Raw genomic sequence first — 20,492 nt, 5'->3', positions numbered from 1 at the left:
AACTACTGCCTACAACAGGATTTCACTGTACATACTTTGACTTGTTGTATTCAAATTCAATGTGCAGGCAGTCTTCAATCCCAACTTCCATTTTTATAGATGAGTTCATCTCAGGGTAGGTACTGAGGGTGTGAACGACAATATCCATCTCCTTTGCAATATCATTCAATCTACGGCTGATGGTTGCTCTTAGAAAGTACCTAAATTTGGAGGAAAAAAAACGAAACATTAATGTGAGCTCACCTTTGAAAGATGTTCAGGTGATTTGAAATTTTTCCTCTGGTGTTGATTATTACCACAGCTCCATTTCCATATCTACTGACATTTGCTACCATTTATAAATCATAATTTTTTCTTCCATAGTAACATAACAAACATAGGCAAGGTTAACCTTACTGCCAATCCCAATGGGGTCTCCTCCTTAAACTATTACAGTTCTAATGGTGAGTTAGTGGCATTAGTGAGTCCTATACAGGCTAGACTAGGTGCCAGCATACAAATCAACAAATTTGTGACAATGCATTGATAACCTCGGGGGTGATAATCTATTACCATAATCTTGCATTTTATCAATTGGCAAAATCCAGTCAACAAAGCCAAAGATGTAACTGTTCTAATGTTCAAAGGAATAAAAATATGTAAAACATCAAACTGTTTATCTAAATGTTTTGAAAAAGCGTTAAAATTTACATGAGTGCTAATGATGTTAAAACAATCATCCTATCCACTCACTAAAGTTGTGTTCAAAATATTTTCCTACTTCAAAGTATTCTTGATTTTAGTAAAGCATTCTGACAGGCATGTGAAACTTTGTATCCCCAACTGTAAAAAAGTAACTAGTATGGTTACTAATTTTGCAATTCAAATCTTTAGTTGAATCTGTATTGAAGTTGCGTAACTTTGCAATGAAGGACTGATGGTCACTGGCGCCAGGAGTAATGAGATAATGATTAAGAGTACTTCACAAACAAGAAAGTTGAATCACTTGTGCTTTTTCTTAGCAATACATTTTACAGGTCTAGTAACAGTATCTTGGTTTCAAAATAATTGGAACCCTCCCCCCACCCACAAAGGATGAAACGCTTTCCCCAATATTTTTTGTTGAGAAAGACAATTAAATAGCATTGAGGAGCAATCCACTCATGACCTAACTCAATGGCAGAACAGACTAGAGGAGCTAAATGGCCGACACCCATCTTCTGTTGCAACTGTTTATTATGCTCATTCAAGGGCCGGCAGAGCACTTTTGAAAACAAAATTCTGTGTGTAACTATGTACAATAGGGTATTAAATAAAAATAATGTTTTAAAACTCAGTAATTACACCACAGAGTACATTTACAGGCACCCCATGCAGGAAGGATATTGGAGTAATTGAAAGAGCATGGTGGAAATTCACCGGAATTGATACCAAAAATAGGGTGGCATGGTGGCGCAGTGTTGCCATCGGCACCGAGGACCCTGGATCGATCCCGGCCCCAGGTCACTGTCCATGTGGAGATTGCACATTCTCCACATGACTGCGTGGGTCTCGCCCCCACAACCCAAAGATGTGCAGGGTAGGTGAATTGGCCATGCAAAATTGCCCCTTAAATTGTAAAACAAAAATGAATTAGGTTCTCTAAATTAAAAAAAACTGATACCAAAAGTGAAATGTTATTGATATTAAAACAATAAAAAACTTTCAGACTTTAATCAATGAAACAGTGAAGGCCAAGGGGATCAAAGAGGTTTAAAAAATTAATAAAGCTTTTGAAAGTGAATAGTGGAAGAATAGCAATGCTTTTTCACTCCGGCGGAATCCTAATGCTATTTATTATTTTTTCACCATCCAATAATCAACCTATTTCAACTGATTGGCAAATTAAACAAACACAATATCATCTTGCAAGCAAGCATTGCAAGCAATTGTGTAAAGAATTATGGGCTGTTTAGCATAACATTTTTTACCAGCTTGTCTTTGGAGGGTGGGGGGGGGGGGGGGGGGGAAGAGAGGAGACAAAGTTATGTTCCCATTTTCCCCCTTCGGTTTTCTTCACTAAAACAAAAGATGAAAAAAAAAATGATTTTACCCGATTCTCAACATTTGCCGAGCTAATACTACTCTCCTGCTGTTATTGTCGACTTTGTTTCAAAATTACCCAGGCATTTGAATGAAGCAGTTTTAAACACAAAATAGTAAAGGAGATTTATTTTGTACAATATAATTTCACATTATAGCAACTTCAAGTTAAGATAAACAGATTATTGTATACTTAAGTACTTACTTTGCAGGCAGTTCTCTCAAACCACCATGTTTTTTTCACATCACTAATGTGTAGATAATTACCTGATCAAATAGTGTAAACCAATTTAATCAAATACAACTGTTCACACAACCCCAGAAAACTGTTTTAAATCTATTTAAATCTGTTCAAGCAATTCCTAGATAATTACAGATGTCCCAAATTAATGCTGTATAAGGCAATGTTTTATCTGTTCAAAGAAATTGAACCCAGGGTTGATGCAAGGAAAAGGATGCCACACACATATTTGGTTCAGCCATATCTCAACAGAAATAAAGAGAACACTCATCATTGCTATACCAAAAGATATTTACTATTATCGGAAACGTCTTGGTAATACTGCAATAATTTATCCGTACAAAGCTTGTCAGAGCCGGCTTGGGTCACTTCTGTGCGGCTTCTGCACGTTCTCCCAGTGTCTGCATGGGTTTCCTCCGGGTGCTCTGGTTTCCTCCCACAGTCCAAAGATGAGCAAGTTAGGTGGATTGGCCATGCTAAATTGCTCTTAGTGTCCAAAAAGGTTGGGGGGGGGGGGGGGGGGGTTACTGGGATAGGGTGGAGGTGTGGGCTTAAGTAGGGTGCTCTTTCCAAGGGCTGGTTCAGACTCGAATGTAAATTCTATAGTCATTCAACACATTTAACCATAAAGCATTTCTAGGGTGCTTGTGAAATGTTTCCGATTTCTAGCCCCAATTTCCAAATAATAATGCAAAATATCTTAGAGTCATAAAGTCCCACAGCACAGAAAAGGCCCTTTGGCCCACTGTGTCGGCGCCGGTTGAAAACCATCACCTAACTATTCTAATCCCATTTTCTAGCACTTGGCCCACAGCCTCGTCTGCCTTGAGATTGCAAGTGCACATCTAAATACTTCTTATGAGGGCTTCAGCCTCCACCACCCTTTCAGGCAGCGACTTCCAAACTCCTATCACCCTCTGGGTAAAAACGTTTTTCCTCACATCCCCTCAATCTCCAGCCTTTACCTTAAATATATGCCCCCTGGGTCATTGGTCCCTCCACCAAAGGGAAAGGTTTCTTCCTGTCTACTCTATCTACGCCCCACATAATTTTATACATCTCAATCAAATCCCCCCTCAATCTCCTCTGCTCCAAGTAAAACAACCCAGGTATAGCCAATCTCTCTTCATAGCTAAAACTAGCAGCAGGGTAGCATGGTGGTTAGCATAAATGCTTCACAGCTCCAGGGTCCCAGGTTCGATTCCCGGCTGGGTCACTGTCTGTGTGGAGTCTGCACATCCTCCCCCTGTGTGCGTGGGTTTCCTCCGGGTGCTCCGGTTTCCTCCCACAGTCCAAAGATGTGCGGGTTAGGTGGATTGGCCATGCTAAATTGCCCGTAGTGTCCTAATAAAAGTAAGGTTAAGGGGGGGGTTGTTGGGTTATGGGTATAGGGTGGATACGTGGGTTTGAGTAGGGCGATCATGGCTCGGCACAACATTGAGGGCCGAAGGGCCTGTTCTGTGCTGTACTGTTCTATGTTCTATGTTCTCCAGCCCAGGCAACATTCTGGGAAATATCCTTTGCACCCTTTCCAGTTCTATCGGGGGCGATTCTCCAATATTGGGCCCAAGAGTTCGCGCCATCGTGAATGCCGTCGCATTTCACGACGGCGGGAACCGGGACCGGTTACATATGATTCTGGCCCCCACAGGGGGCCAGCACGGCGCTGGAGCGGCGCACGCAGCTCCAGCCTCCTCTTGCGGCGCCAAATGGGCGTGCCATCCTGCGCATGTGTGGGGGACTTCTTTAGTGCGCCGGCCCCGACTCAAGACGGAGTCGGTGTTCAGGGGCCGGCCGTGCCAGAAAGTAGGCCGGGGGGGGGGGGGAGGGGGGGGCCTGATCACGGGCTAGACCCCATCAGAGCCCTCCCCCCCCCACTCCCCACACAGGCCATCCCCGACCATTCCTGCAGAGTTCCCGCCGGCAGCGACCAGGGGTGAACGGCGCCGGCGGGACTCTGTCATATCGGCGTGGCCGCTCGGCCCATCCGGGCCAGAGAACCGACCCGCGGCCGGCGCCGCACCAAACATGCCGCCGTTTATGGCACTGATTCTCCGCACCTCGGAGAATCGCGCGCCGGCGTCGGGGAGCAGTTGCGGCGATTCTCCGGCCCGGCACTTGGAGACCCGCCCCCATCATATCCCTCCTATAATGATTCCAGAAATGCACACAATACTCGAGCAGCTGTGGCCCAGCCTATATTATACAGTTCCAGCAAACATTCCCTGCTCTTAAACTCTATGAAGTCTTACAACACCAGGTTAAAGTCCAACAGGTTTGATTCAAACACGAGCTTTCGGAGCGCAGCTCCTTCCTCATTCACCCGAGGAAGGAGCTGTGCTCCGAAAGCTCGTGTTTGAATCAAACCTGTTGGACTTTAACCTGGTGTTGTAAGACTTCTTACTGTGCTCACCCCAGTCCAACGCCGGCATCTCACATCTTAAACTCTATGACTCGGCTAATAAAGGCAAATCCTTCTTAAACACTGTATCCACCTGCTCTGCCACCTTAAGGGACCGGTGTACATGCACACCAAGATCCCTCTGATCCTCGGAGCCACCTAGGGTCTATCATATATTCCCATGCCTTGTTTGTCCTGCCCAAGTGCATCACCTCACACTTATCCAGATTGAATTCCATTTGCCACTGATCAGCCCACCTATATCACCCTGTAATCTACGGCGATCCTCATTATTTACCGCCCCACAAATTTCAGTATCATCTGTGAACTTACTGATCAACCCTCCCACATTCATATCTGAATCATTTATATGAACTACAAACAGCAAGGGCCCCAACACTGATCCCTGCGGGACCCCACTGGACACTAGGTTTCCAGGCAGAAAAACACGCTTCAACCATTACCCTCTGCTTCCTGCCAATCAGCCAATTTTGGATCCAGTTTGTCAAACAAATTTCCTTGAATCCCATGGGGTCTTCAGTCTCCCTGGTGGGACCATATCAGTCTCCCTGGTGGGACCATATCAGTCTCCCTGGTGGGACCATATCAGTCTCCCTGGTGGGACCATATCAGTCTCCCTGGTGGGACCATATCAGTCTCCCTGGTGGGACCATATCAGTCTCCCTGGTGGGACCATATCAGTCTCCCTGGTGGGACCATATCAGTCTCCCTGGTGGGACCATATCAGTCTCCCTGGTGGGACCATATCAGTCTCCCTGGTGGGACCATATCAGTCTCCCTGGTGGGGACCATATCAGTCTCCCTGGTGGGGACCATATCAAAAGCCTTGCTGAAGTCCAAGTAGACTAAGTTAAATGAAATAGCATCGACACACCTGGGCACCTCTTTGAAAAATTCAATCAGTTAGTCAGACATGACCTCCCCTTAACATAACCATACTGACTGTTCTTAATTAATCCTTGCCTCTCCAAATGCAGATTAATTCTGTGAACCAGAATTGCTTCCAATATTTTCCCCACCACTGAGGTTAGGCTGACTGGTCTGTAGTTTCCTGGTTTATCCCTTTCTCCCTTCTTGAATAATGGTTCCACATTGGCTATTCTGCAGTCCTCCTGCACCTCACCTGTGGCCAGAGAGAAATTGAAAATTATTGCCAGTGTCCCTGCTATTTCCTCCCTTGCCTCACTCAACAGCATTTCATCTGGTCCTGGAGGTTTGCCTACTTTTCAGCTTGCCAGACCACTCAGAACCTTCTCTGTGTCTATGTAAATCTCTAATTTTATTACAATCCCTCTCCGATTTCTATACCCACACTCTCCCGCTCACGAGTGAACACCGACACAAAGTATTCATTTAGAACCCTACCTCCATCCTCTGTCTCCATACACAAACAACCACTGTAGTCCTTAATGGCTCTGCTCATTCGCTAGTTATCCTTTAACCTTAATGTACTTGTAAAGTAACTTAGGATTTTCCTTTAGTTTAGGTGCCAGTATACTTTCATGTCCCCTTTTTGCTCTCAATTTTCTTTTTATGTTCCCTCTTGCACATTCTATAAGCCGCTAGGGCTTCTGCTGTTTTGAGCCTCGATATCTGCCATAACCCCCCCTTTTTCTCCTGATCCAATGCTGTATATCCCTCGATATCCAGGGTTCACTAGATTTGTTGGTCCCACCTTTTCTCGATTGGAACATGTTGGCCCTGTACTCCCCCCATTTTCTTCTTGAATCCGTCCCATTGTTCTGTCCCAGTCGACTCTGGCCAAATCATATCTGATCTTATTAAAATTGGCCTTCCCCCAGTTTAGACCTTTAGTCTCAGGCCCATCCTTGTCATTTTCCATAACAGTCTTGAATCTAACAGCTATGATCACTGTGTGGTCTCATGGGACATTTTAAACTGTGCATACTTCTACATCTCCCCAACTCCTTTTTGTGTACATAATAAGGGACATTGACTTAAAAAAAATGATGAACCAGTTTACGACCGCACAATTCATACTTTTGATCTGAAAAAACGTGTAGGTGCATAAATACCACTATTTTCACAGTAACATCATTGCAGTGTTAATTAATGTAAGTCTACTTGTGACACTAATAAAGATTATTATTTCTCCAAAATTTACTTCAACAGTCAGTCACCCTCCTGGGTTCCATTCTCTGTCGACCAAAACACATTCTTCTCCAGTTCCCAGATGTAATCAGCTCTTTCAATATTCACTTAATTTACAGGGACATTCGTTCTCTGACATTTACCCGCCAATTCACAGGAGCCAACCTCTCTCTAAATTCAGAGACACTTTATCTCTGTCTGAGTATGTTTTCTGATGTGAAGAAATCACAGAGCTATTTCTCTCACTATCCTTGGCAGTTTTTAGAGGAAACACTCAATAATCTGAAAAAAGATGCCTTTTCTATGTTTTCTACCAATTCAAAAGCAAGCTTCCTTAGCTCTTTCTATTCTTATCTTGAGCCATCAAGACCAATTCAACTTTTCTTCTGTCAAATCATTAAAATACAAGCTACAATATTAAAACTAACAAATGACTTTTATATGGTAGTTATGGTGCTGAACTTAAAACCTAGAGGTGCCGAGTTCAAATGCCACCATAATAAATTTAAAATGGAATTCAGCAAATTCAGCAATTTGTGGACTGGCATGTAACCTGTCAATGGCTGGGGTTGGCATGGTTTCTTCTTCTTTCATATTCATGGTAATTATTTTAAAATATGTACTGTCTAGAGTATTTTTTGTTTGTACTGGTTTAGCACATTTGTACATTCCTTTAATATTGGTGCACATAACAAATTTCATCCCACACATGGGCAGGAAAAAAATTTAGAGGAAATATTGGAGACAACAAATGTTTGAAAAGCAGAAGCTTTCGACAAAGATAAAAACAGATGTCAAATAAGAAAGGGAAAATGAAAGAAGTGCTCGTCGATGTAGAGAGTTCGAAAGTCATGGTTAGGAAGCCCAATATTGGACAAAATTCTGAAGGAATCTACCTCTACTTGGAGAGGTAAGGTTTGACCAAGAAGAGTCAGCATGGCTTTGTCAGAGGGGAATCATGCCCAACAAATTTGATTGAATTTTTTGAGCAAATGACCAAGTGTGTAGACGAGAGTAGTGCAATTGATATAGCTTACATGGATTTCAGCAAAGCCTTTGTCAAGGTTCCACATGGGAGATGTATAAAGAAGGCAAATGCACATTGGATATAGGGAACTTGATCAGGTGGATTTAAAATTGACTTAGTTGTAGGAGACAGAGTGTGATGACAGATGACTGTTTTAGATACTGGAAGCCATTGGAGTACCACAGGGATCCGTGCTGGGTCCCCTATTGCTTGTCATTTATATAAATGACATAGATTACTATGTGGGGGGTAGGATCAGTAAGTTTGCGGATGACATAAAGATTGGCCGGGTGGTTAACAGTGAGGTTGAGTGTCTTGGGTTACAGGAAGATATAGATGGGATGGTCAAATGGGCAGAAAAGTGGCAGATGGAATTTAACCCTGAAAAATGAATGGTCTGACACTGGGAAGTTCCAAGGAACAAAGGGACCTTGGAGTGCTTGTCCATAGATCTCTGAAGGCAGAAGGGCAGGTTAATAGGGTGGTGGAAAAGGTATACGACACACGTGCCTTTATCAATCGAGTCATAGATTACAAAAGAAGGGAGGTCATGTTGGAGTTGTATAGAACTTTGGTGAGGCCACAGCTGGAGTACCGTGTGCAATTCTGGTCGCCACATTATAGAAAGGATGTGATTGCACTGGAAGGCGTGCAGAGGCGATTCACGAAGATGTTGCCTGGGATGGAACATTTAAGTTAAAGAGAGGTTGGATAGGCTTGAGTTGTTTTTGCTGGAGCAGAGAAGACTGAGGGATGACCTGATCAAGGTGTACAAGATTATGAGGAGCATTGACAGGGTGGATAGGGGCATCTGTTCTGCTTAGTTGAAAGGTCAGTTATGAGGGAACACAAGTTAAAGGTGAGGGGTAGGAGGTTTAGGGGGGATTTGAGGATTTTTCTTTTTTTAAACTCAGTGTGGTGACAGTCGGGAATACACTGCCTGGGAGGGTGGTAGAGGCGGGTTGCCTCACATCCTTTAAAAAGTACCTGGATGAGCTCTTGGTATGTCATAACTTTCAAGGCTGTGGGCCAGGTACTGCCAAGTGGGATTAGGTAAGCGGGTCAGGTATCTTTCATGCATTAGTGCAGACTCGATGGGCCGAAGGACCTCTTCTGCAATGCTTTATTTTGTGATCACCCTCTCAAGTCAATCAGTTAAATACGAGTAAGTTTTCTTTCTAAATCAGAGAGCCATTTAGATGAGAAGTTCAGTTAGGAGGAATAAATTTTCTCCATTAAATAAGAAAACCAAAGTGCATCGAAATAAGTTATTTGCATGTAAACTTTTAAAAATATTATTAGGAAGTCTTCTGCGGTCTTACACATATTAGATGGAGGAAATGTTCAGGTCATTTGTTGTGATGTCTCTTAGCCAGTTACAATGACACCATCGGAGCAAGGAAGAACAGGATTTTTTGCAACATTGAGCTATGTTCCCAGTTGATGTTATAACTGGACAGGAAGATCCCAGAATAGAACCCTGGCTTAAAAGACTGCAACCGTTACCTTTTCTTAAATAAAATGTGGAGGAACAGAATCACTAGATTGCTAATTAGTTTAACAAGGATAAACATCTATTGACGATGAAAAAATTGGATTATAAGAAAACATTTCCTTAGTTTAACAATTACACACAGGTTTTAGGATTAACACGGATTACAAAGTATATCATAACCTACAATGGTATCATTAACACAAAGTCCATTTTAAACATGCAAGATGACTGTGGGCAAATATACTCTCAGCTCTGAACCCCGAGTGAACGTCTCCTCAGAATCCCCCTAATGATCGTCATGTGAGAACTGCCAAACTCACTCCCAAAAACATGCCTTAAAATCTTCTCGCATAATTATGCTCTCCCTTCATAGTTTAATTCCAAAATCCACACCAGTATTTCCAAGTGACACATTTAAACAAAGCTTCTGCTTCACTTTTAACAGTGAATCCAACCTACGATTTTTCACAACTCCCTTTTAAGTTTCCTTTGTCTTAATTGCTTTTACACAAACTTCGAGGTCCAACCACATACTTCCATAGGTATTTCAATTTGCATTCCACAGGCTGTAGTAAGATCTCACAAACCTGAAAATCACATCAGATATCTTTTTGGCATCTCAGCCTTCTTCTCAGCGCAGTCTGTCTTTACTGAACATGCCATGTTCTAGTACCTTTAACCTCAGACCTAGGAAATTTCTCTTCATTTTCTCTAGCTTCCTGAACTAGCTGCTCTTCAGATCTCTGCAATGGTTTTTCTAGCCATTGCTCCACAGTAATGTTGAGAGAGATGTTGTCTCTCTAGCCTTCTAAACCAACTGTTTCGAGCAGAGCTCTGAGAGCTGCCTTCTCTTTCACTACCTATCTCCAACTGTAATCAAATTAACTAAAACTTAAAAGCTTCTCTAATTTACATGGCTCCTATCACTAAGCAATAGCCACATTTCTCTGCTGGCCTATTTATTCTTCATGTGTAGTCCTCTCTAAGCACAATAGGAACACAGCTGGAACTTAAACGATCCCCACACAACTTTGTCCAGCATGAATAACTATGGGTTTTACCTTTCTAGGCTCAGAAACATTAAATTAAACATGCCTGAAGCTACACCTTATTTCTAATGTTTACCAATACAAATATAAATCCCTTAAAACTACCTTTGTTTTCCTACCAATTGCTTTTACTGGAAACATAAATTGCAGGTTTTATCTTTACCAGAGAACATGCAAACTCCAGGAACATTGTCAAATTTACAAAAGGTGAAGTTAAAGGGGTAGCAGACTATATACCGGATGCTTAATAAATCTAGTAATTTAAGAACAATAAACAAAGCAAATAGAATGCTGAACCATTCCAACCCATACAGTACAAGAAGCCATGCTAAATTTGTGCAGTACATAAGTTAGGTCGCAGTTTGAGAATTGGATAATAACCAGACACAGGCAGCTATTCGAGCCCTGGAGTGCAGAGAACAGCCGCAACGGCGACTACGATTTCAAAATTAGGGCCCATAATGAATGTACAGAGACACATGTGCAATTCAGTTATCAAACAACTTGATCTCAAAGAGAAATAGTGTTTATGCGAGAAAACAGCAAAGTGAATATAAACTTTGAGCATGAACTGCAAACAAAACATGAAAGCAGACAAGGGACATCGGAATAGAAGTAGGTCATTTAGCCCCTCGAGCTTATTCCACCATTCAATTAGCTACCCCTTCCCTGGCTCAGTTCTGTAACATGTAATATCCTTCCCGCACAAAAGTCTGTTATATTTGATTTAACATTTTCAATTGACCTATCCTCCACACCTTTTAGGGGGGAGTGTTCCAGATTTCCACTATTTTTTGTCTGAAGAAGTGTTTTCCAACATAAGCCCTGAATTACCCAAGTTTGATTTTAAGGATATGTGGCTCTCAACAGAGAGAATAATTTTTCTCTGTCTATATCATCAAACCCATTAATCATTTAAAATACTAATTAAATCACCCCTTCATCTTCCATATTCTAGAGATTACAACCCTAGTCATTGCAACCTAATCTCATAATTTTACTCTTTTAGCTCCAGAGACAGGTCCAAATTGGTGAAATGCAAAATAATGACTGATGTCAGTTAACGTTTTTTTAAAAATAGAGTAATTATCATTGTGATGAACAGTATTAATAACTGCTGTAAACGGTACCTGACCTTTAATACCTTGCCCCTTTAAGATGCTTGGAACCCTGGGGGACTCCGCCTCTGGCTACGCCCCCAGGAAACAGTATATAGGATAAGGCTCCATGTGGTGAGCACACTTCTCTCGGATGCTGTTCAGTTCTCTGTAGATTAAAGCCTTTTGATTACTGACCTCGCTCTCGCGTCGTAATTGAGGGTGCCTCAATCATGTTGAACGGGAGTCTCTTCTCTTGGAAGCAAAAATATTCAAATCATTTAAATTAACGCTTGCTGCGAAGGGGGCCTTTTGTTGGGACAGATGAGTGAAAAACAGGGAGCTGGGATGGGTAAATGGTCTTCATCATTCATATCTCTTGTAATCTTTACGCATGATGCTTTTTAGTGCTAATTTACATTCTTTAGAGAGTAAAGGTTTGAGGCGGAGAGGCAGGACTTACCGTAACTTCACATTCTGGCCAGTGTATGATTCATAAGGCTTTTCTACATGTGTAAATTCAAAGTCAAATGTCTGGGACTGTGTCATTTCACCAGGTCGGGCCAGGTCTTTGACCAAAGATACAAACTCATGGTGATTCCCTCGGTCGTAGTACAACTCTGTTAACAGAAAGGACAACTTTGGTTATTTATCTTACAAAGTGTTCAAACAGAATTTTTCCTCTCCCAAATGTTGTGCTCGTCTCCAGATGTGACTACCGTTATGCAATGAAAGCTTGAGATACACACTAGTCTTGGAGTTTTTCCAATTTCCTTTTTTTATATTACCCATTCCATTGAAATACAATTCAGCAACATAGTAACGACTCTCTCATTCTTAACAGCGAATGTCGTCAAAAAATATTGGCAGGCTTTCGGCGTTTCACATTTGTACAGAATAAAGTATTTTTGAGAAAAAACAAAATCCTGGTCATTTTTCCATTCCAGAATTTGTTGCCCACTTCAGATGCGATTGCCAGATGAAGCAGTTCAACAGGTTATATGTGTAATACAGGCACAAAGGGCAGGGAAAAACAAAACTGCTTACAGATTCTATTTCAACCCTATACAATATTTATCGTCATCAATAAAGTAAATCAGTTTTCTCAAATTCAGTTTTATTTTGAATCCCATCTCCTTTCTCCACCAATAATTCTACCATTGGACAAGTTTATTTTTCACAAAGGCAATGAAAACAATCTTACTTATATTCACTTCACAACAATGTTGAAGATCTGGACTGATGAGATGTTTTGAATACTGCATTGAATTGCAAAGAGAGGGCCGGTTTAGCTCAGGTGGCTGGATGGGAGTGAGGCCAACAGCGCAGTTCAATTCCTGTACCGGCTGAGATTATTCATGAAGGCCCTCCCTTCTCAACCTTGCCCCTCGTCTGAGGTGTGGTGACCCTCAGGTTAAATCATCACTAGTCAGCTCTCCCCCTCAAAGAGGAAAGCAGCGTATCGTCATCTGGGACTATGGCGACTTTACTTTTACTTTGATTTGCAAAGATACACAGAAACTAAAATTGCAAAAGATTTGAATCCCACTCTTTGCTGTATTCATATTTTTAGACTTTTAAAAAACATTTGTTTTTCTCGGCAAATGAGTCACAAAATCATTAGTTTTTCCAACTGTTAGCTCATCAGACATGATGTCTTCCAGATGGTCACAATCCATCCTACAACTAACCTATTTACTGTAATTAAATTATATCGCTTCAAGTCAAGTTGCTCCAGTATAGCTACATCACTGGCATCTACCCAAAAAATAGCCCAGGTACAAAAAAACAGGACAAATGCAATCTAGCCAATTACCACTCCATCAGTCTATTCTCAATTAGGAGTATTCTCGACAGAGCTATCAAACAGCACCGATTCATCAATAACATACTACGTTGACAGTCAGTTTTGTTCTGCCATTAAAAGCTCCAGACTCATTTCAGCCTCGGTCCAAACATGGACAAAACAACTAATTCCAGAGATGAGAAAGATATACTGGTATTGGAGGCAGTCCAGAGAAGGTTCACTAGGTTAATCCCAGGTATGGGCGGATTTTATTATGAGGAGAGGTTGAGTCGGTTGCGCCTGTACTCATTGGAGTTTAGAAGAATGAAGGGCAACCTTATTGAGACATATAGGGCGCGATTCTCCCAAAACGGGAGAAATCGTAAAGCTGGCGTAAAACCCGGGCGGGTTTTACGGCAGCGCGCCCCTTCCCGACCGGGGACCGATTCTGGTCCCCGGTCGGGGCTAGCAGCCCGACGCCGTAGGCTCCGGCAAGACGGGCTTAACGAAAATCGTTAAGCCCGCTTGCCGGAGTTAGCGCCGGCTGACGCGTCATATGACGTCAGCCGCGCATGCGCAGTTTGGAAGAATCCAACCCGCGCATGCGCGGGTGACATCATCGCGTTTTTGCGCAAAACCCGCGCATGCGCGGGCCGGGTTGCCCCTCAGCCGCCCCGCGAATGGATACTGCGGGGCGGCGGAAGGACAAGTAGTGCGCGGGCATCGGGCCCGGTGCCCGCGATCGGTGCCCACCGATCGCGGGCCCATGGCACCCTTGGCACGGCCGTGGTACGGCCGTGCCAATCGGTGCCATGGTTATTAATAGCGAGTTAGTCACGCCGTTTCTACGAACGGCAAGACCAGGTGTGTTTGCCGTTCGTAAAAACGGCGTAAAGGGCTGGGACTTCGGCCCATCTAACAGCTGAGAATCGCTGCCGGCCGTAAAAAAACGGCGGCAGCGATTCGGGTCGGGACTTCGGCGGGGGGTGGGGGGGGAGGAGAGAATAGCGGGAGGGCGGCAAAAATGTCGGGAAGGCCCTACCGCTATTCTCCCACCCGTCGTGGGGGGCGGAGAATTTCGCCCATAGGATTCTCAGGGATTTTAAAAGGATAGATGCTGAAAGGTCGTTTCCTCTTGTGGGAGAGCGAGATCAGCATGAATAATCTCACAATAAGGGGTCACCCATTTAAAACAGATAAGGAGGAATTTTGTCTCTCAGAGGGTAGTAAATCTGTGGAATTCTTTAGCACAGAGAGCTATAAGAGGCTGGGTTGTTAAGTCTGTTCAAGGCTCAGACACAGATTTTTAATCAGTAAGGAAATTAAGGGTTATGGAGATAAAGCGGGAATGTGGAATTGTGGATTATCACATCAAATCGGTCATCAGCTCATTGAATGGCAGAGCAGACTCGATGGGCTGAATGGCCTACTTCTGCTCCTATGTCTTACAGTCTTATGGTGAAACACGAATGACTGCTTTTGACATAATTTTGTTCAAGCATGGCACAAAGGAGCCCAATTAAAACAGGAGATGGAAAACTTTGGCTGGCATCATTTCTAGCACAAAGGACTGAAGCTGTTGAAGGTTGACCCTCTCAGCCCAAGGATATCACTGCAAGAATACCTCAGGACAATGTCCTGAGCCCAAAAATCTTAGCTTTCCTCCATCATAAGGTTGGAACTGTAGTGTCTAGTTCCATTTGCAATTCTTTAGATAATGGAAGAGTTCATGCCTGCATGTAGTAAGGCATGGACATCATGCAAGCTTAGGCTGATAATTGACAAGCAACACTGGTGCTACACAAGCACCAAACAAGAACTATCTCCAACAAAGGAGAGTCTAAGCACCTCCTATTGTCATTGATTGGCATTACCATCACTAACCCCCACATCATTGACTAGAAACTTAAATAAGTATATAAATATTTTGGTTACAAGAGTAGTTTTGTCATTCTGTGGTTTTCTGGTACTGAGGAATATTTGCAGTATCAAGGCACGGGACCGGAGTGGATAGCAGCGGGAGAGGTTAAGGTTTACTTGCACCAGGCAGAATAACTTTCAGATAAAAGAGGTTAAAGTTCTCAACAAAAGACACTTTGTGAACCCAAATTAAAATGAATCTGCCCCAACCAAATTATTGTTTGTCCTTTGAGCCTGTTCCTGACTATGTTCATCACCTGGGGCTTTTGTTAGGGTTCTGGTGATTATGTAGGCGACTGCTAAGGCCGATTCATATCTCGAAGATTCGGCTGCAAATAGGACTGCAGACAATTGAGTTTTGGATGAGTTGCTGCTCAGAATTTCCTCTTCTTTCATTTTCTCTCTGCCTTTGATATGCTTTGAAAGGAGGCTGCACTTTTTAAAAATTTGGCTTCACCAGGTTCTGTGATCTTCACACACTGACCCTGGATCATGAAGCTGTCACCCTGCACCCTTCCTCAGTCTTGACCTTCACTCCATCACCCTTGTCCTGATTTCGCCAGCCCTCAGGCTACTTACTTTCATTCACCCTGGAGCTGAACGCTGATCAGCCCCCTACCTCAGCACTCCCCATCCACTACCCAACCCCCCCCACCAGCCTGTTGCCCATGACCTGCTATCTTCAGCATCAAAAGTCCCTCTATCATCCTGCTCTTTGTTGCTCTTGACACTCAAGGCCTCAACCACTGAACTTCCAGGACTCAAATGTCGATATCAAAACTCCTAGGTAAAGCCTTCAGTATTGTTGTAGCACTTAATTTAACTGCCAGACTGTGACTCTCTCCATGCACAGTAGATGAAGGGAATAGATAGGATAGATGCGGGCAGGTTGTTTCCACTGGCGGGTGAAAGCAGAACTAGGGGGCATAGCTTCAAAATAAGGGGAAGTAGATTTAGGACTGAGCTTAGGAGGAACTTCTTCACCCAAAGGGTTGTGAATCTATGGAATTCCTTGCCCAGTGAAGCAGTTGAGGTTCCTTCATTAAATGTTTTTAATGATAAAGATAGATAGTTTTTTTGAAGAATAAAGGGATTATGGGTTATGGTGTTCGGGCCGGAAAGTGGAGCTGAGTCCACAAAAGATCAGCCATCATCTCATTGAATGGCAGAGCAGGCTCGAGGGGCCATATGGCCTACTCCTGCTCATAGTTCTTATGCCAGCTTGAGTGAACAACTCAAGTGTCTGATATGTCATCCTGTCATCTAGTATTCGGCAGCTTCCAAAGGCAGCTCAACTTAAAAGTGGCTGAGCATCTTGGCATGACACCGGTACACAGTTCAAGTCTCATATGCATACAGCATAGAGGGAAGACGTATTTCTCTATAGATTTTCAGTTTGGCAGGCAGACTTACTCGACTTTGTGCCAGACTTATGTTCAAAGTTAGCTGAAGGCTTCACTTGCTTTGGTTACTTTTGTAATTTTTTTTTGTATAGACAGCTCAAGTGAATGTGCTGCCAAGATAAGTGAACTTATCCATTGCTGACAAGTTCTGGTTGTTGACTGAAATCTTAGTCCAAGATAAAACTTTTCAGGCGCAGGCTGGTACATTACTTCAGTTTTCCTCTTTCTGATCGGCCATAGTTTTCACATGCACTGGAGAACAAGTCCAAATTACATTAAATGTCCAGCTCTGAACTGTTGTCGGCAAACACGAAATCGCAAAATACATCCTTGGAGAATTTCATTTTTGTCTGGAGTTGTCTCAGATTGAGCAGCTTCCCGTTCATACAATATCGGATTTTGGTGCAAGGATCACCATTCTGGAGGGCATCAGAGAGCACAGTGGAGAGAACATCGCTGAAGAGGATTGCCACTACAGTAGTACACAGCTCTGCTTAACTCAGTGACCAGGAATGGGTCAGAAAATTCAGCATTATCTAGGATACATGCAAGCATGCCATCATTGAACTATCGAAACATTGCGATAAATTTTCAGGACAGCTGAATTTCTCCATTACCTTTCAACGGCTTGTGTTCAGGTCAGCAAATATTGTGCTGAGCTCCATGTTCTGTTCTCGCCATTTCTCTAACTGTAAACACCATCTCAGTGGTTCATAGATCTTTTCTGAAACTGTACTGGCTCTCCGACAGCAGAACCTGGTCAAGATGTTGCACCACGTAGTTTAGAAGGATTGTGAAGATTTTCCTGGTGCCGGAGAGTGAAATTCATTTATGATTGTTGGAAGATTGACAAATTCCTTTCCTCTTGTGCAGTTGGACAATGCGGGCATCTTTGTATTCTTCGGGGATAGTTCCTTGCTCCAACAGACTGAAAATGTTCAGTGAGCTTCTGGACTGGGCACCAACGTCCAGTCTTGTCGAGCTCAGTTGGGTTGGCAGCAGCCTGGAGCTTTGCTTCTTTACAGAAATATGATTATTTTTATTATTTTTAAACAGCATTGGGGAGGATCGTCACTTTTAACAGCATGGGAGGATCGTCAAGAGAGTAGTGGATGCCAACCTGTTCAATCAATCCTCAAATGCATTATTAAAGAGGGAGTAGTGGACATGTAAAAAATCATAATACAATCAGACAAAATCAAGACAGTTCCGTGAAAAGGAAATCATGTTTAACAAATGTATTACAGTTTTAATGATGTAACAGGCAGGGTGCATAAAAGGGAACTAGGAGATGTAGTATATTTGGACTGTCAAAAGACATTTGATAACGTGCCAGATAAAAAAGGTACTACATAAGGTGGTGGCAGTGTGGGGCCAGGGACCCAGGTTCAATTCTGGCCTCGGGTGACTGTGTGGAGTTTGCACTTTCTCCCAGTGTCAGCATGGGTTTCCTCCGGGTGCTTCGGTTTCCTCCCACAGCCCAAAGATGTGCAGGTTAGGTGGGGTTATGGGGATAGTGCAGAGGAGTGGGCCTAGGTAGGGTACTCTTTCAGAGGCTTGGTGCATACTCGGTGGGCCGAATGGCCTCTTTCTGCACTTTAGGGATTCTATGGATTCTAAGATCAGAGCTTATGGTGTCAGGGTATATATATTAGAAGTGATAGAGGATTGGCTAACCAATAGAAAACAGAGAGGAAGCCAGAGTGTCGGGAATCCTTTAAAAGCGAGCAGAGGACAACTATAATAATAATAATAATAATCGCTTATTGTCACAAGTAGACTTCAATGAAGTTACTGTGAAACTAAAAAAGCTATAAGGGGAGAGAAGATGAAATATGAGTGCAAGCTAGCTAGTAATACAAAAGAAGATAGGAAGAGATTTTTTCAATATATAAAAAAGGTAAGAGAGAGGCAAAAATAGACATTGCACTACTGGAAAACATGGCTGGAGAAGTAATAATAGGAAACAAAGAAATGGCAGACGAACTGAATAGTTACTTTGCGTCAGTCTTCATGGTGGAAGACACCAGTGGGATGCCAGAGCTCCAGGAGAACTAGTGGGCAGAGGCGAGTGCAGTGGCCATCACTAAGGAGAAGGTTCTGGGGAAACTGAAAGGTCTGAAGGTGGATAAATCACCTGGATGGACTACACCCCAGGGTTCTAAAAGAGATAGATGAGATTGTGGAGGCATTAGTGGCGATCTTTCAGGAATCACTGGAGACAGGAAGGGTCCCTGAGGACTGGAAAGTGGCTAATGTAACACCGCTGTTTAAAAGGGAGTGAGGCAGAAGACGAGAAATTGTAGGCCGGTTAGCCTACCTTCAGTCATTGGTAAGATTTTAGAGTCCATTGTTAAAGATGAGATCGCGGAGTACTTGGAAGTGTATGGTAAAATAGGACGGAATCAGCGCAGTTTTGTCATAGGGAAGTCATGTCTGACAAATCTATTAGAGTTCTTTGAGGAAATAACAAAGAAACTAGACAAAGGAGAACCAGTGGCGTGATTTATTTAGATTTCCAGAAGGCCTTTGACAAGGTTCCGCATAGGAGATTATTAAATAAGTTAAGAGCCCAAGGTGTTAAGGGCAAGATCCTGGCATGGATAGAGGTTTGGCTGACTAGCAGAAGGCACAGTGGGACTAAAGAGATCTTTTTGAGGAAGGCAGCCGGTGACTAGTCGTGTGCCTCAGGGGTCTGTGCTGGGACCACAACTTTTCACAATATATATTAATGATCTGGAATAGGAACTGAAGGCACTGTTGCTAAGTTTGCAGATGATACAAAGATCTGTAGAGGACAGGTAGTATTGAGAAAGCAAGGGGGCTGCAGAAGGATTATGACAGGCTTGGAGAGTTGGCAATGAAGTGACAGATGAAATATAATGTGGAAAAGTGTGAGGTTGTACACTATGGAAGGAGGAATTAAGGAATAGACTATTTTCTAAATGGGGAAATTCTTACAAAATCAGAAGCACAAAGGGATTTGGAAGAGCTCAGTGGGCTAGACAACTGGTTTGTGATGTAGAACAAGGCCAGCAGCACGGGTTCAATTCCCATACTGGCTGAGAATTCTGAATTCTCCCTCTGTGTGCCCCAACAGGCGCCTGAATGTGGCGACTAGGGGCTTTTCACAGAAACTTCATTGCATGTGTTAACGCAAGTCTACTTGTGACAATAAAAAGATTATTATTATTACATCCTTGTTCATGATTCTCTTAAGGTTAACGTGCAGATTCAGTCGGCAGTTCGGAAGGCAAATGCAATGTGAGCATTCATGTCAAGAGGGCCTGAATACAAGACCAGGAATGTACTTCTGAGGCTGTAGAAGGCTCTGGTCAGACCCCATTTGGAGTATTATGAGCAGTTTTTGGTCCTGTATCCAAGAAGGATGTGCTGGCCTTTGAACGGGTCCAGAGGAGGTTCACAAGAATTATCCCTGGAATGAACAGCTTGTCTATGAGGAATGGTTGAGGACTCGGAGTCTGTACTCAGAGTTTAGAAGGATGAGGGGGGGATCTTATTGAAACTTACAGGATACTGCGATGCCTGGATAGAGTGGACGTGGAGAGGATGTTTCAACTTGTAGGAAAAACTAGAAGCAGAGGACACAATCTCAAACTAAAGGGAGGATCCTTTAAAACAGAGATGAGGAGGAATTTCTTCAGCCAGAGGGTGGTGAATCTGTGGAACTCTTTGCCGCAGAAGGCTGTGGAGGTCAATTCTGAGTGTCTTTAAGACAGAGATAGATAGGTTCTTGATTAATAAAGGGATCAGGGTTTATGGGAAGAAGGCAGGAGAGTGGGGATGTGAAAAAGATCAGTCATGATTGAATGGAGCAGACTCGATGGGCCAAGTGGCCTAATTCTGCTCCTGTGTCTT

At 43.1% G+C, this 20,492-nt stretch overlaps 1 protein-coding gene across 1 annotated transcript in view; it reads right to left on the bottom strand.

The window, feature by feature from the left end:
- Positions 1–20,492, bottom strand: part of LOC119954088 (vacuolar protein sorting-associated protein 26B-like) — a 44,103-nt gene that overhangs the window by 14,206 nt on the left and 9,405 nt on the right. The window contains exons 2-3 of the mRNA XM_038778962.1: positions 11,968–12,124; positions 36–200 (exon numbers count right to left, since the gene is read on the bottom strand). Of these exons, the coding sequence (XP_038634890.1) occupies positions 36–200; positions 11,968–12,124 (322 nt within the window). The remainder of the gene's footprint in view (positions 1–35; positions 201–11,967; positions 12,125–20,492) is intronic.

This window comes from Scyliorhinus canicula, chromosome 19 (assembly GCF_902713615.1).
Source record: "Scyliorhinus canicula chromosome 19, sScyCan1.1, whole genome shotgun sequence".
Lineage (NCBI taxonomy): Eukaryota > Metazoa > Chordata > Chondrichthyes > Carcharhiniformes > Scyliorhinidae > Scyliorhinus > Scyliorhinus canicula.
Note: the sequence above shows the minus strand (reverse complement) of the source record. Positions and strands in the feature narration are given on the sequence as shown.